This window comes from Mobula hypostoma, chromosome 7, assembly GCF_963921235.1.
Source record: "Mobula hypostoma chromosome 7, sMobHyp1.1, whole genome shotgun sequence".
Lineage (NCBI taxonomy): Eukaryota > Metazoa > Chordata > Chondrichthyes > Myliobatiformes > Myliobatidae > Mobula > Mobula hypostoma.
The window spans coordinates 16,521,052-16,538,016 of record NC_086103.1 but is presented as its reverse complement, the minus strand read 5'-3'; the positions used below and the strand labels follow the sequence as shown (position 1 = coordinate 16,538,016).

At 57.1% G+C, this 16,965-nt stretch overlaps 1 protein-coding gene across 4 annotated transcripts in view; it reads right to left on the bottom strand.

The window, feature by feature from the left end:
• Nucleotides 1–16,965, bottom strand: part of cyfip2 (cytoplasmic FMR1 interacting protein 2) — a 113,318-nt gene that overhangs the window by 46,362 nt on the left and 49,991 nt on the right. For all 4 annotated transcript variants that reach the window (XM_063053097.1, XM_063053094.1, XM_063053096.1 and 1 more), the window contains exons 13-19: nucleotides 16,717–16,842; nucleotides 9,752–9,918; nucleotides 8,720–8,867; nucleotides 5,610–5,763; nucleotides 4,318–4,474; nucleotides 3,986–4,082; nucleotides 1,565–1,641 (exon numbers count right to left, since the gene is read on the bottom strand). In XM_063053097.1, coding sequence (XP_062909167.1) covers nucleotides 1,565–1,641; nucleotides 3,986–4,082; nucleotides 4,318–4,474; nucleotides 5,610–5,763; nucleotides 8,720–8,867; nucleotides 9,752–9,918; nucleotides 16,717–16,842 — 926 coding nt within the window. The remainder of the gene's footprint in view (nucleotides 1–1,564; nucleotides 1,642–3,985; nucleotides 4,083–4,317; nucleotides 4,475–5,609; nucleotides 5,764–8,719; nucleotides 8,868–9,751; nucleotides 9,919–16,716; nucleotides 16,843–16,965) is intronic.

The following is a 16,965-nucleotide window of genomic DNA, read 5'->3' as shown; positions in this document are numbered from 1 at the left end:
ACGGGGGGTGGGGGGGGGTGGGTTGCAAGGCCAAGAGGGAGGAGAATGGAGCAGATCTTCATGCATACAAACCTGCCCAGGGCAACAGGAGGGACCGTGGGGGAGGGAGGGAGGATGGGTCATTTCCTAACTCTTCCTCAAATCCAACCAAAGAGCATTACGAGGGTATGAAGGGTAGGAGAGGGAGGACAATACAGTTACGAGGGTATGAAGGGTGGGAGAAGGGGGTCAATGCAGTTCTGGACTGCCAACACTGGACGGCCCAAAACAACATGAGAGGGAGCAGAGGGGGCGAGAGAGTTAGTGCAGTCAGTGACAGACACCACAGTGTGTTTCTGGGTTTGCGGAGAGGCCACACAAAATAGTGGAGGAGCCCAGCGGGCCAGGGAACTAGGGAGAGTGTGTAAACAGTCAGTATTTCGGATGAGACCCTACATCAGGACTGGAAAGGGAGGGGGCAGAAGCTAGAAAAAGAAGGTGGGGGGGAGGACATCCCTCATCACCCTTTGGTTCTCCTCATCTTCCCCTTTCTCCCTTGGTCCACTCTCCCCTCCTATCAAATGCCTTCCACTCCAGCCTTCTCCACCAATCACCTCCCAGTGTCTCACTTCATCCCCCCTCCCCCACCAACCCACCTTCCCCCTCACCCGGTCTCACCTATCACCTTCCAGTGTCTCACTTCATCCCCCTCCCCACCCACCCACCTTCTCCCTCACCTGGTCTCACCTATCACTTCCCAGTGTCTCACTTCATCCCCCTCCCCCACTCACCCACCTTCCCCCTCACCCGGTCTCACCTATCACCTCCCAGTGTCTCACTTCATCCCCCTCCCCCACCCACCCACCTTCCCCCTCACCCGGTCTCACCTATCACCTCCCAGTGTCTCTCTTCATCCCCCTCCCACACCCACCCACCTTCCCCCTCACCTGGTCTCACCTATCACCTCCCAGTGTCTCTCTTCATCCCCCTCCCCCACCCACCCACCTTCCCCCTCACCTGGTCTCACCTATCACCTCCCAGTGTCTCTCTTCATCCCCCCTTCCCCCTCACCTGGTCTCAGGATTACGGCTCGGTGTGCAGGGATACGGTAAACGGGATTAAGGTTCGGTGTACAGGGATACGGTAAACGGGATTACGTGTTGGTATACAGGGATATGGTAAACAAGATTACGGATCAGTGTACACGGATACGGTAAATGGGAGTACGGATCGGTGTACACGGATATGGTAAACGGGATTACAGATCGGTGTGCACGGATACGGTAAACGGGATTAAGGTTCGGTGTACAGGGATACGGTAAATGGTTATGGTTTGGTGTGCAGGGATATGGTAAATGGGATTGGTGTAGACAGGCAAAAATGTCAACATGGACACAATGGACCCAGGGGACTGTTCCTGTGCTCCAGAGAGACGCAAGGCAGTGGAACTGACTGGAGGGCTAGCACAGTGCCTTTGGGCCGAATTAAATCAGGCAGTGTTGCTGTCACTTAAACACAAAATTCAACGTTGCTGTTGTTGCTGAAGGAGTCACAACATTTCTGAACGAGATGTGCATTTCCCTACCTGCCCGCCATTGCCTTGTAGTAAGCAAAAATTTGATCCGCCAACTTGTAAACAAACTGATCAAAGCAAAGATTCACCTGGAAGACAAATCAGCAGCATTAGGCATGTGGGTGGGGGGGTCCACTCCCCACAGTCCCACCCAGGGACCGCTCATATCTCCCCCACAGTCACAAACCCACCCAGGGGCCGCTCACATCTCCCCCACAGTCACATCCCCACCCAGGGTCAGGTCACATCTCCCCCACAGTCACAGTCCCACCCAGGGTCAGGTCACATCTCCCCCACAGTCACAAACCCACCCAGGGTCAGGTCACATCTCCCCCACAGTCACAGTCCCACCCAGGGACCGCTCACATCTCCCCCACAGTCACAAACCCACCCAGGGTCAGGTCACATCTCCCCACAGTCACATCCCCACCCAGGGTCAGGTCACATCTCCCCCACAGTCACAAACCCACCCAGGGTCAGGTCACATCTCCCCCACAGTCCCACCCAGGGTCAGGTCACATCTCCCCCACAGTCACAGTCCCACCCAGGGACCGCTCACATCTCCCCCACAGTCACAAACCCACCCAGGGTCCGCTCACATCTCCCCACAGTCCCACCCAGGGTCAGGTCACATCTCCCCCACAGTCACAGTCCCACCCAGGTACCGCTCACATCTCCCCCACAGTCACAAACTCACTCAGGGTCAGGTCACATCTCCCCCACAATCACACCCAGGGACTGCTCACATCTCCCCCACAGTCACAAACCCACCCAGGGTCCGCTCACATCTCCCCCACAGTCACAAACTCACCCAGGGTCAGGTCACATCTCCCCACAGTCACATTCCCACCCAGGGTCCGCTCCCATCTCCCCCACAGTCACAGTCCCACCCAGGGTCAGGTCACATCTCCCCACAGTCACAGTCATACTCAGGGTCAGGTCACATCTCCCCACAGTCACAGTCCCACCCAGGGTCAGGTCACATCTCCCCCACAGTCAGACCCAGGGACCGCTCACATCTCCCCCACAGTCACACCCAGGGACCGCTCACATCTCCCCCACAGTCACAAACCCACCCAGGGTCAGGTCACATCTCCGCACAGTCACATCCCCACCCAGGGTCCGCTCCCATCTCCCCCACAGTCACAGTCACACCCAGGGTCAGGTCACATCTCCCCACAGTCACATCCCCACCCAGGGTCCGCTCCCATCTCCCCCACAGTCCCACCCAGGGACCGCTTACATCTCCCCCACAGTCACAAACCCACCCAGGGTCAGGTCACATCTCCCCCACAGTCACATCCCCACCCAGGCTCAGGTCACATCTTCCCACATCCCCACCCAGGGTCAGGTCACATCTCCCCACATCTCCACCCAGGGTCAGGTCACATCTCCCCACAGTCACACCCAGGGTCAGGTCACATCTCCCCACATCTCCACGCAGGGTCAGGTCACATCTCCCCACAGTCACACCCAGGGTCAGGTCACATCTCCCCACAGTCACACCCAGGGTGAGGTCACATCTCCCCACATCTCTACCCAGGGTCAGGTCACATCTCCCCACAGTCACACCCAGGGTCAGGTCACATCTCCCCACATCTCCACCCAGGGTGAGGTCACATCTCCCCACAGTCACACCCAGGGTCAGGTCACATCTCCCCACATCTCCACCCAGGATGAGGTCACATCTCCCCACAGTCACACCCAGGGTCAGGTCACATCTCCCCACATCTCCACCCAGGGTCAGGTCACATCTCCCCACAGTCACACCCAGGGTCAGGTCACATCTCCCCACAGTCACACCCAGGGTGGGGTCACATCTCCCCACATCTCCACCCAGGGTGAGGTCACATCTCCCCACAGTCACACCCAGGGTGAGGTCACATCTCCCCACTGCCCCACAGTGTTGCCCAAGGGATGTGATGTTTCAAGCCAGTGGTGCAGCTGTCAGCCTGTCAGTATTACAGTGTCAGTGGTCTGGGCTGTGTCTGAGGAGTTTGTACCTTCTCCGTGACTGCGTGGGTTTCCTCCGGGTGCTCTGGTTTCCTCCCACAGTCCAAAGATGGGTCAGGGTTAGTAAGCTGATGCTGGACGCGTACTGACTCCTACACGCTGCCCCCAGCACAGCCTCACACTGTTGTTTATTGACTAAAACGAGGCTTTTCACTCTATGTGTGGCAAATAAAGATGATCTTACAGTCTCTTTTGTTCCTAAGCAAGATGTCCCAGCCTGGGGAGGGGTCTGAACAAGAAAGGAGGGTATCGCTGCCGTGGAAAAGCCAGAGATTGGGACAGAAGGTTTAACAGAGATGTTCCCAACCTCGAGACAGCCTGCCATTGTCAGGCCAATGGAAGCAGGGCAATGGGCAGAGTCAAGAGGGCTGGTCCTACTCTCACCCTGTCGTCTCCGAGGAACAAACGTGGGGAGCTCACCTCGGCTTCAATCTCATCGTACAGAAACTGCTTCTTGAACTTGGTTAATGTGTAGTAGGCACTGTCGTTGTACAGGTCAAGTGGATAGAGCACGTATCTGAAACAATAACGGCCACAACAATTCAGAATCACAATCACGGTAACAACAACAGAACCAGGAATCAGTATCAGAACTCAGAATCAAAATCAGAATCAGGTTTGGAGCCATTCTGTGTTCAGAGTTTCATCAAACACCCTCGAGGAGAGAACGTCCAGCGTCAGCTGTTTATCAGCTCCAGGACCCAGGGACAGAATGGTGCCCAGGACCCAGGGACGGAAGGGTACACACTTACTCCATCATTGAGGGTTCCTTGGTCTCCAGAATGTGGTCAGTCAGGATCCACGGCATTGACATCTCAATGGGGAATTGGATACGGCGGCCCATCGTCAATTCCAGGAAGAACTCACGGAACCAGAGCTGGGAAAGGTCACAGCATTGCTGGAGCGACTCTGACATTGGAACAGGAGAGACATCTCTCAGAGAGGCCACAGTCGCAGTAGCAAATAAACCAAAAGCACAGCAATTGTACATTATCACATCTACCCCTCACCAATGTAGTGACTCCACTGAAACCCCTCCCACAGTCCACAGACACCACTGATACCCCCACCCAACGAAACCCGTCCCACAGCCACAGACACTGTCCCCCATCACTGACCCTCCCCACCCACTGAATCCCCTCCCACAGTCACAGACACTCTCCCCATCACCGACTCTCCCCACCCTCTGATCCCCTCCCACAGCCACACTCTCCCCATCACCGACATAACTGATACCCCCACCCACCGAAACCCCTCCCACAGCCACAGACACTGTCCCCCATCACTGACCCTCCCCACCCACTGAATCCCCTCCCACAGCCACAGACACTCTCCCCATCACTGACACTACTGATACCCCCACCCACAGAATACCCTCCCACACTCTCCCCCATCACTGATACCCCCACCCACTGAATCCCCTCCCACACTCTCCCCCATCACTGACTCTCCCCACCCACTGAATCCCCTCCCACAGTCACAGACACTCTCTCCCCTCACCGACTCTCCCCACCCTCTGATCCCCTCCCACAGCCACGGACACTCTCCCCCTCACTGACACTACTGATACCCCCACCCACTGAATCCCCTCCCACAGCCACAGACTCTCTCCCCATCACTGACACTACTGATACCCCCACCCACTGAATCCCCTCCCACACTCTCCCCTATCACTGACTCTCCCCACCCTCTGATCCCCTCCCACAGCCACGGACACTCTCCCCCTCACTGACTCCCCCCACCCACAATGTGCTGACTCTCCCCCATCACCAACTATAGACGTGGACCACAAGGTCACTCTGTTCCTCCGTCCTGCCTTGACTCCTGCCGTTATCCCAGTGTTCGGCCTTTGTTTGTCCTTCCAAACAGAACGGCCTCACACTTTTCTGGGTTAAACCATCAGCCAAGGACTTGGACAGTAGATCCACAGCAATCTGTGGTTTGTTGCGCAGTTGCACAATCCCAGCACACTCACCCATGTCCCAGTTGCAGTGTGCCCCTGTACCTGCCCTGCCCTGCCCGACCCCCGAGGGAAGTTCTGTACCACTGAAGTTGAGGAGGTGCGTGTGGAAGAAGGACTGTTTGTGGAAGTCCTCGATGGCTGCGACAATGGGGCCGTCCAGGCTGCTGCGTAGAGTCTTCTTGGACCCGCTCTTGTCCGCGATGAGTGACTCCAGCATGGTCCTCACCATGTACAGCTGGATAACGGGAGAAGAGTTTGTGCAGTCGTCAAGCACGTCGGCACAGAATCAGGCCCTCGGCCATCGCGTCCAAGCCAAACTACTCATTTGCTGCACCCCAATAATGGCCCTCCTTACCCCTCCAATCCATGAAATTATTCAAATTTCTCTCAAATGTTCAAATCAAACCCCCATCCACCAATTCAGGTGGCAGCTCACTCCACACTCTCACCACCCTCTGAGTGAGGGGTCTCCCCCTCAGGTTCCTCTTAAACATTTCACCTTTAACTCATGACCTCTAGTTGTAGTCCCAACCTGAGTGAAAAAAGCCAGCTTGCATTTACCCTATCAATACCCCCTCATCATTTTGTATTGTGCTCAGGTGATTAATTTCCTAACCTATTCAATCTTTCCTTATAATGCAGGTCCTCCAGTCTCAGCAACATCTTTGTAAGTTTTCTGTGCACTTTTTCACTCTACCTTTTGTAGGATTTTCTGCTCAAAAGAACATCAATGCCTTTGAATGGAAAATCCAACAAAAGGTAGTGGATTCGGCCTGGAACGTCACAGATAAAACCCTCCTTTCCATGAAGTACATCTGCAAAAAACTTTGCCATAGAAAACCAGCATCCATCATCAAAGGTCATGCTGTTTCCTCACTGCTGCCATCAGGTGGAAGGTAGAGGAGCCTCAGGACTCACACCACCGGGTTACCGTCCCTCAGGACCCACACCACCGGGTTACTGTCCCTTAGACTCATACCACCGGGTTACCGCCCCTCAGGGCTCACACCACCGGGTTACTGTCCCTTAGACTCATACCACTGGGTTACCGCCCCTCAGGGCTCGCACCACCGGGTTACCGCCCCTCACAATCATACCACCGGGTTACCGCCCCTCAGGGCTCACACCACTGGGTTACCGCCCCTCAGGGCTCACACCACCGGGTTACTGTCCCTTAGACTCATACCACTGGGTTACCGCCCCTCAGGGCTCGCACCACCGGGTTACCGCCCCTCACAATCATACCACCGGGTTACCGCCCCTCAGGGCTCACACCACTGGGTTACCGCCCCTCAGGGCTCACACCACCGGGTTACTGTCCCTTAGACTCACACCACCGGGTTACCGCCCCTCAGGGCTCACACCACCGGGTTACCGCCCCTCAGGACTCATACCACCGGGTTACCGTCCCTCAGGACTCACACCACTCGGTTACCGCCCCTCAGGGCTCACACCACCGGGTTACTGTCCCTCAGGGCTCACACCACTCGGTTACTGCCCCTCAGGGCTCACACCACCGGGTTACCATCCCTCAGACTCACACCACCGGGTTACCGTCCCTCAGGGCTCACACCACCGGGTTACCGTCCCTCAGGGCTCACACCACTCGGTTACTGCCCCTCAGGGCTCACACCACTCAGTTCCTGCCCCTCAGCCATCAGGCTCTTCAACAAAAGGGGATAACTACACTCATGTAAGGACTCTGTTATCATGTTAGTTCGTGTTCGTTATTTATTGCTATATCTGTATTTGCACAGTTCATTGTCCATAGATCCTTTTCAGTTACTGTTCAATAGATTTGCTAAGTATGCCCGCAGAAAACGAATCTCAGGGTTGTATGTGATGACACGTATGAACTCTGATAATAAATTTTACTTTGAACTTTCAATCTTATTTACGTCTTTCCTGTAGGTAGGTGACCAAACCTGCACACATTACTCCAAATTAGGCATCACCAATGTCTTACACAACCCCAACATTTACTCAATACTTTTGATTTATAAAGGCCAATCACCAAAAGTTTTCTTAACAACCCTATCTACCTGTGACACCACTTTCAATGAATTATGCACACTTGTCTGCATTGAATTCCATCTGCCATTTTCAGCCTATTTTACCCACTGACACACTGGGTAACACCCTCCACCCAGCCACAACGTCACACAGCCACAGGCAGGCAGAGATGAAGGTGCAGTTACAGCCAAAGGCCATTCAGCCCTGCCATCCTCTGCTGGTGTTTACAATCTATTCGAGCCACCACCCCCTGGGAAGCTGTTGGTGTGACCGACCCCTTGAGTGCGTCTAACCACCCCCACCCACTCCTGGTCCCACATCCCCACCGTCCTGGGAGACAAAAGGGATGCTTAACATATGAGGAGTGTTTGATGGCTCTGGGCCTGTACTTGCTGGAAATTTAGAAAATTGAGGGGGCAATCTCATTAAAACCTATCGAATATTGAAAGGCCTGGATAGAGTGGATGTGTAGAGGAGGTGTCCTATAGTGAGGGAACCTAGGACCAGAGGACACAGCCTCAGAACAGCGGGACGTCCATTTAGAACAGAGATGAAGAGGAATTTATTTACCGGAGCGTGGTGACTCTGTGGAATTCACTGCTACAGACAGCTGAAGAGGCCAAGTCACTGGGTATATTTAAAGTGGAGGTTGATAGGTTTTTGATTAGTCAGGGTTACAAAGATTATGGGAGAAGGCAGGAGAATGGGATTGAGAAGGGTAATAATCGGCCATCATAGAATGATGGAGCAGACTTGATGGGCTGAATGGCTCAATATCAGCTCCTATGCTGAATGGCCCAGGTTCCTCCTGAATTCCTTGTGGAATTTCTTGGAACAGTGTTCTCTGGGTCTGGCCAGTCCCTAGAGACGAGGCCTTTCTCCTACACACAAAGGCCTTCATCGTCCGTGGGGAAGGAGACCCCGTCTGTTCTGGTTGCTGATGTGGGCCCCCTGTAAATTTCTGCTGCCTCCCTGTTGCCCGGTGAGCTATACATAATCCAGTGATCTCCCAGCTCCGCATGGTCTCCTGAACACCCAGCCGCGCTCTGCTCCCTCTCTACGGTCAGGCTGACTCTGCAACCCCTCTCAGGACGAAGGGACATCCCAGTCTCGTTTACCCTGCAAGATGGGGAGCCTTCCCCACAAGCTGTGCCGAGCACGCTGCCCTGAAAACGAACCTGAGTGCTGGAGGGTCCAACAGCTCGCCGGGGCACCTTGATGTCAAAGCCCCCCTTGGGATCCTTCTCGCCCTTGAGACAGGGGTCATTCGGGGGCTCCCGGCCACTCTCCCAATCGCAGATGGTCTTGCGGATTGCCTGCAGCACGCTGAGGGGGTGGGTGACATGCAGGGGTGTCAGACTCGATGCACGTCCTAGCAAACCCCGCTCCCCCCTCAATTCCACCCATGGCCCGAATTACCAGCTGTGCTCACGGATGGTCAGTGTGAACGTGGGAGCCACTCACTCAGTGACAGCCCCCTCCCCTCCAGCCTACCCTCGTGCCTCCCACATGGGTCTTCAGACTGAACCCCAGGAGGGGCTGGTTAAACACACCAGATCAGCTGACTCCAACCATCTCAGCCCACCTCATCCACCTCAATTCACCTGCCTCTTCACCTTCAGTACTCCCATCTTCCCTCCCCCTCCTATCACAACCTCATTAGCTACAGACCCATTCCCATCACCACTGCCAATTGACCGGCCCTCGACTCCCTACCTACCTCACCTCAACTCCCTCTTCTCCTTTCCTCCCCTATACTTCCTCCCCACACCTCTCCTTCCTCCTGTCACTAAACCACTGCCCCCCATAAACTCCTCTCTCCCAATCCCTCCCCTTTCCTCCATCCTAACCTAATCCTTTCTCATCACTACCTCCTCCTCCTAACCAACTGGCCCTCGACTCCCTCATCCCCTCCCCCCTCTCCTCCACCATCCATGTCCTCTACCCCACCTTCTCTGTCCCCACTTTATCGTCCCTCTTTGGTCCCTCAGTTACATCCCACCCCTCCCTCTTCTCTCTTCCCCAAACAACTTCTCTCCCCTCCCCTTCCTCCCTCAACCCACCCACCACTGACCCTGTCTGCACACCACACCCACCTCCCCTCACCTCAAATCCAGGTGTCCCTCACCTCCCTACCCTGCGTCCTCTCCTCCCTACCCCACCCTCCCTTCACCCTTCTCAAGCCCCCCCTCCTGCCCCCTCCCCGGCACCTGATGAGGACATTCTTCTTCTTGCGGGTGGCCTGGCGCAGAGGCTCCCTCAGGGTGACCTGCGCAAAGTCCTGCAGGGCAGCATAGATGGTATTGCGCACAGCCTGGTTGAAGACACTCTCCATTCGGCCCATCAGCACCTGCAGACCCTTGATCATCGCAATCACCTGCGGAGGAGAGGACAACCAGGGGCAGAGTCAGAGGCACGGATGGGGGTACAGACAGGGCCACCTTCATGCCCACAGTCAGGGGCACAGATGGGGGTACAGACAGGGGTAACATCATGCCCACAGTCAGGGCACAGATGGGGGTACAGACAGGGGTACCATCATGCCCACAGTCAGGAACACAGATGGGGGTACAGACAGGGGTACCGTCATGCCCACAGTCAGGGGCACGGATGGGGGTACAGACAGGGGTAACATCATGACCACAGTCAGGGCACAGATGGGGGTACTGACAGGGGTATCATTGTGCCCACAGTCAGAGACACGGATGGGGGTACAGACAGGGGTACCGTCATGCCCACAGTCAGGGGCACGGATGGGGGTACAGACAGGGGTAACATCATGCCCACAGTCAGGGCACAGATGGGGGTACTGACAGGGGTACCGTCATGCCCACAGTCAGGGACACGGATGGGGGTACAGACAGGGGTACCGTCATGCCCACAGTCAGGGACACGGATGGGGGTACAGACAGGGGTACCGTCATGCCCACAGTCAGAACCACAGATAGGGATACAGACAGGGGTACCGTCATGCCCACAGTCAGGGGCACAGATGGGAGTACAGACAGGGGTAACATCATGCCCACAGTCAGGGACACGGATGGGGGTACAGACAGGGGTACCATCATGCCCACAGTCAGGGGCACGGATGGGGGTACAGACAGGGGCACTGTCATGCCGACAGTCAGGAGCACAGATGGGGGTACAGAAAGGGGTACCGTTGTGCTCACAGTCAGGAACACAGATGGGGGTACAGACAGGGGTACCGTCATGCCCACAGTCAGGGCACAGATGGGGGTACTGACAGGGGTACCATCATGCCCACAGTCAGGGACATGGATGGGGGTACAGACAGGGGTAACATCATGCCCACAGTCAGGGACACGGATGGGGGTACAGACAGGGGTACCGTCATGCCCACAGTCAGGGACACAGATGGGGGTACAGACAGGGGTACCGTCATGCCCACAGTCAGGGGCACAGATGGGGGTACAGACAGGGGCACCATCATGCCCACAGTCAGGGGCACAGATGGGGGTACAGACAGGGGTACCGTCATGCCCACAGTCAGGGGCACAGATGGGGGTACAGACAGGGGCACCATCATGCCCACAGTCAGGGGCACAGATGGGGGTACAGACAGGGGCACTGTCATGCCGACAGTCAGGAGCACAGATGGGGGTACAGAAAGGGGTACCGTCGTGCTCACAGTCAGGAACACAGATGGGGGTACAGACCATCGTGCCCACAGTCAGGAACACAGATGGGGGTACAGACAGGGGTACCGTCATGCCCACAGTCAGGGACACAGATGGGGGTACAGACAGGGGTACCGTCATGCCCACAGTCAGGGCACAGATGGGGGTACTGACAGGGGTACCATCGTGCCCACAGTCAGGGACATGGATGGGGGTACAGACAGGGGTACCGTCATGCCCACAGTCAGGGACACGGATGGGGGTACAGACAGGGGTACCGTCATGCCCACAGTCAGAAACACAGATGGGGATACAGACAGGGGTACCGTCATGCCCACAGTCAGGGGCACGGATGGGAGTACAGACAGGGGTAACATCATGCCCACAGTCAGGGCACAGATGGGGGTACTGACAGGGGTACCATCGTGCCCACAGTCAGGGGCACAGATGGGGGTACAGACAGGGGCATCGTCATGCCCACAGTCAGGAGCACAGTTGGGGGTACAGACAGGGGTACCGTCATGCCCACAGTCTGGAACACAGATGGGGGTACAGACAGGGGTACCGTTGTGCTCACAGTCAGGAGCACAGATGGGGGTGCAGACAGGGGTACCATCGTGCCCACAGTGAGGAACACAGATGGGGGTACAGACCATCGTGCCCACAGTCAGGAACACAGATGGGGGTACAGACAGGGGCACCGTCATGCCCACAGTCAGGAGCCCGGATGGGGGTACAGACAGGGTCACTGTCATGCCCACAGTCAGGGTCACAGATGGGGGTACAGACAGGGGTACCGTCATGCCCACAGTCAGGAACACAGATGGGGGTACAGACAGGGGTACCGTCGTGCCCACAGTCAGGGGCACAGATGGGGGTACAGACAGGGGTACCATCGTGCCCACAGTCAGGAACACAGATGGGGGTACAGACAGGGGCACCGTCATGCCCACAGTCAGGAGCACGGATGGGGGTACAGACAGGGGTACCATCGTGCCCACAGTCAGGAACACAGATGGGGTACAGACCATCGTGCCCACAGTCAGGAACACAGATGGGGGTACAGACAGGAGTACCGTCATGCCCACAGTCAGGGGCACAGATGGGGGTACAGACAGGGGCACTGTCATGCCGACAGTCAGGAGCACAGATGGGGGTACAGACAGGGGCACTGTCATGCCGACAGTCAGGAGCACAGATGGGGGTACAGAAAGGGGTACCGTCGTGCTCACAGTCAGGAACACAGATGGGGGTACAGACAGGGGTACCGTCATGCCCACAGTCAGGGCACAGATGGGGGTACTGACAGGAGTACCGTCGTGCTCACAGTCAGGAACACAGATGGGGGTACAGACAGGGGTACCGTCATGCCCACAGTCAGGGCACAGATGGGGGTACTGACAGGGGTACCATCATGCCCACAGTCAGGGACACGGATGGGGGTACAGACAGGAGTACCGTCATGCCCACAGTCAGGGACACGGATGGGGGTACAGACAGGGGTACCGTCATGCCCACAGTCAGGGACATGGATGGGGGTACAGACAGGAGTACCGTCATGCCCACAGTCAGGGACACGGATGGGGGTACAGACAGGGTCACTGTCATGCCCACAGTCAGGGACACGGATGGGGGTACAGACAGGGGCACCGTCATGCCCACAGTCAGGGACACGGATGGGGGTACAGACAGGGTCACTGTCATGCCCACAGTCAGGGACACGGATGGGGGTACAGACAGGGTCACTGTCATGCCCACAGTCAGGGACACGGATGGGGGTACAGACAGGGGCACCGTCATGCCCACAGTCAGGAGCACGGATGGGGGTACAGACAGGGGCACTGTCATGCCGACAGTCAGGAGCACAGATGGGGGTACAGAAAGGGGTACCGTCGTGCTCACAGTCAGGAACACAGATGGGGGTACAGACAGGGGTACCGTCATGCCCACAGTCAGGGCACAGATGGGGGTACTGACAGGAGTACCGTCGTGCTCACAGTCAGGAACACAGATGGGGGTACAGACAGGGGTACCGTCATGCCCACAGTCAGGGCACAGATGGGGGTACTGACAGGGGTACCATCATGCCCACAGTCAGGGACACGGATGGGGGTACAGACAGGAGTACCGTCATGCCCACAGTCAGGGACACGGATGGGGGTACAGACAGGGGTACCGTCATGCCCACAGTCAGGGACACGGATGGGGGTACAGACAGGAGTACCGTCATGCCCACAGTCAGGGACACGGATGGGGGTACAGACAGGGTCACTGTCATGCCCACAGTCAGGGACACGGATGGGGGTACAGACAGGGGTACCGTCATGCCCACAGTCAGGGACACGGATGGGGGTACAGACAGGGGCACCGTCATGCCCACAGTCAGGGACACGGATGGGGGTACAGACAGGGTCACTGTCATGCCCACAGTCAGGGACACGGATGGGGGTACAGACAGGGTCACTGTCATGCCCACAGTCAGGGACACGGATGGGGGTACAGACAGGGGTACCGTCATGCCCACAGTCAGGGACACGGATGGGGGTACAGACAGGGGCACCGTCATGCCCACAGTCAGGGACACGGATGGGGGTACAGACAGTGTCACTGTCATGCCCACAGTCAGGGACACGGATGGGGGTACAGACAGGGGCACCGTCATGCCCACAGTCAGGAGCACGGTGATGGTCAGGATGGGGAAAGATTCTGGTTCTGAGGACCAGCGGACGGGGTTTCCTCAGGAATGGTGTAGGATCTCAGGAATGGGGTGTTTCAGGAACTGAGTGGGATTCTCGGGAGTTGGCGGGTTTCTTGGGAACAGCAGGGGGGTTCTCAGGAACAGGGGGGTCTTGGGAGCAGGGAGGGTTTCTCGGGAATGGTGGGGGTTTCTCAGGAAAGGAGAGGGTTTTCTCAGGCATGATGCACAGTTTCAGGAATGAGAGGGGTTTCTCGGGAATGGGTGGAGGGTTTCTCAGGAATGGGAGGGTGGGTTCTTGGGAACAGAGGGTTTCTTGGGAATGGGGGGGTTTCCTCAGAAATGGGGGTGCATTCTCAGGAATGGGGGGTGTCCCAGAAACAGGGGTGGCTTGGGAGAGGGAGTTTCTTGAGGAGGGGGTCCTGGGAACGGTAGGGGGTCTTGGGAATGGAGGGATTCTCGGGAACAGAGTGGGATTCTCGGGAATGGGGAGGGGTTCTGGGATATGGGGGGGATTCTTGTGAATGGGGCAGGTTCTCAGGAACAGCATGGCTTCTCAGGAATGGGATTGTCTCAGAAAAGGGAGGGGAATTCTCGGGAACAAGAGGTTTCTCGGGAATGAGGAGTGTCTCGGGAACAGAAGGTGTCTTGGGAATGGAGAGGGGCTTCAGGAACCAGAAGGGGTTCTCAGGAACGGGGAGGAGATTCATAGGAATGGAATGGATTCTTGGGAATGGGGATGTCTCAAGAACATGGGGGGCTGGTGGTTCTCAGGAATGGAGAGGGGTTTTATTGGGAATAGGGAGGGGTCTCTGGAATGGTGGGGGAGGGAGTTCTCAGGAAAGGAGAGGGATAACTCGGGAATGAGGAAGCATCTCAGGAATGGGGAGGGGTCTTGGGAATGACGGCAGGCCTCAGGAACACGGTGGGGGGTCTCAAAAACTGGGAGGGGTTTCTTGGGAATGGGGAGGGATCTCAGGAACAGGAAGGGGGTTCTTGGGAACAGGGTGGATTCTCAGGAATGGGAGGGTTCTCAGGAACTGAGTGGGATTCTCAGGAAGGAGGGGATTCTCAGGAACAGGAAGGTGGTCTTGGGAACTAGGGGGATCTCAGTAATGGGGGTAGCTTCTCGGGAATGGAGAGGGTTTTTCTCGGGAACGGAGGGGGCTTCAGGAATTATGGGAGCTCTGAGGAAAGGAGAGGGATATCTTGGAAATGGGGAAGGGTCTCGGGAATGAGGGGTGTCTCAGGAACAGGGTGGGGGTCTCGAAAACGGAGAGGTTTCTCAAGAACAGGGAGGGGTGCAGGAATAGGGAGGGGTTCTTGTGAATGGGGGTTTTCTAGGGAACAGGGTGGGTCTCGGAAATGTGGGGGTTTTCTCCGGAACAGACGGTGTTCTCAGGATTGGGGGTAGAGATTCTCGGGAATGGAACAGCCTCGGGAATGGGGGGCTTTGTCAGGATTGGGAAGGAGATTCTCAGTGGTTAGGAGGTGGTTCCTGGAAAGGGGAGGGTACTCGGGAATGGAGGAGTGGATTCCCAAGAACTGGGTGGGGGGGGGGAATTCTCAGGAGTGGAAAGGGTGTTCTCAGGAAAGGGGTTGGGTCTCTGAACAGGGAAGGGTCTCTGAATGGGGAAGGGTTTCTGAACAGGAACTGGGGGGGGATCTTGGGAATGGGGAGGGATTACTCAGTAACGGGGCAGGACCTCAGTAATGAAAAGGGGAGCTTCTCGGGAATGGGGGAGTTCTCTGGAACGTGAGGTCTCAGGAACGGGAGGTTCTCAGGAATGGGGGAGTCCTCAGGCACGGGGGGGTGGTTTTGAGTGATGGGAGATAGATTGGTGAACAGAGAGAGTGTACAGGGCTCAGGAAGCAGTGGTGAGAAGATGACTGAGGATAGGAAGGCCATGAGAGATGGGCAAATTGTGTGAATAGGGGGTGAGGAAGGAGACAGGGAGAAGGAGGGGAGAGGTTGCGGGGAGAGGGATGCAGGAGGGGTTTGCAAGGGGAGAGTCGGGGGGTAGAGGGAGGGGAGGGGGAGCGGGAGGGGGGAGAGAGGGAGGGGAAGAGGGGAGGAGGGGGAGGGGAGAGGGAGGGGAGGGGGGAGGGGAGAGGGGAGAGGGGACGAGAGAGGGGAGAGGGGAGGAGAGAGGGAGGAGAAGAAGAGGAGAGAGGGGGGAGGGGAGAGGGGAGGAGAGAGGAAGACTGGAGGAGAGAGGGAGGGGGAGGAGAGGGGGAGGAGAGGGGGAGGGGAGGAGGAGGGGATTGGGGAGGGGAGGAGAGGAGAGAGGGAGGAGGAGGGGAGGGGAGAGGGGAGGAGGGGGAGGAGAGAGGGAGAGGGAGGGGAGGGGAGAGGGAGGGGAAGAGGGGAGGAGAGGGGAAGAGGGGAGGGAGGGGAAGGGGGAGGGGGAGGGGGAGAGGTGGAGAGGGGAGGGGGAGGGGGAGCAGGAGGGGGAGAGGGGAGGGGGAGAGGGGGGAGAGGGGGAGAGGGGGAAGGGGGAGAGGGGGAAGAGGGGTGGGGGGGAAGAGGGGTGGGGGGGAGAGGGGAGGGGAGAGGGGGAGAGGGGGGAGAGGAGTGGGGGAGGGGGGAGAGTGAAGGGGAAGAGAGGGAAGGGGAGGAGGGAGGAGAGAGGGAGGGGAAGAGGGGAGGGGGGGAGGGGGAGAGGGTGGAGGCAGGAGAAGAGGGTGGGTTGTAGGGGTTGCAGGGGGAGAGGGACGGGGAGGGGTTAGAATGGAAACATTGAAGGGGGAACCTTAGGGAATGAGTGGGGATGTTGGAGAGGGATTGGGACCCCATCAGCTCGCTCTCAGTATCTGCCCCCCAGTCCATCATCACCGTTACCTCGACCAGTGCAAACTTCTCCTCACTGGTATAGTTATAGCGAGTGGCTCGTTCGTACTCCTCCGCCGTGCCAGGGCAATCCTTGTTACAGAATTTATCCGTGGGGTGAACCAACTTCCAAGAATACTGGAAAAGAAGATGCATTGGTTACCAAGACTGGGACAGACACCGGCGACCTGTGGCTAGTGTGTTTCTGTCCTGGGGCAGAGAGTCACTCCCTCCTCACCCACCTGCCTGGGGTCACTGCGA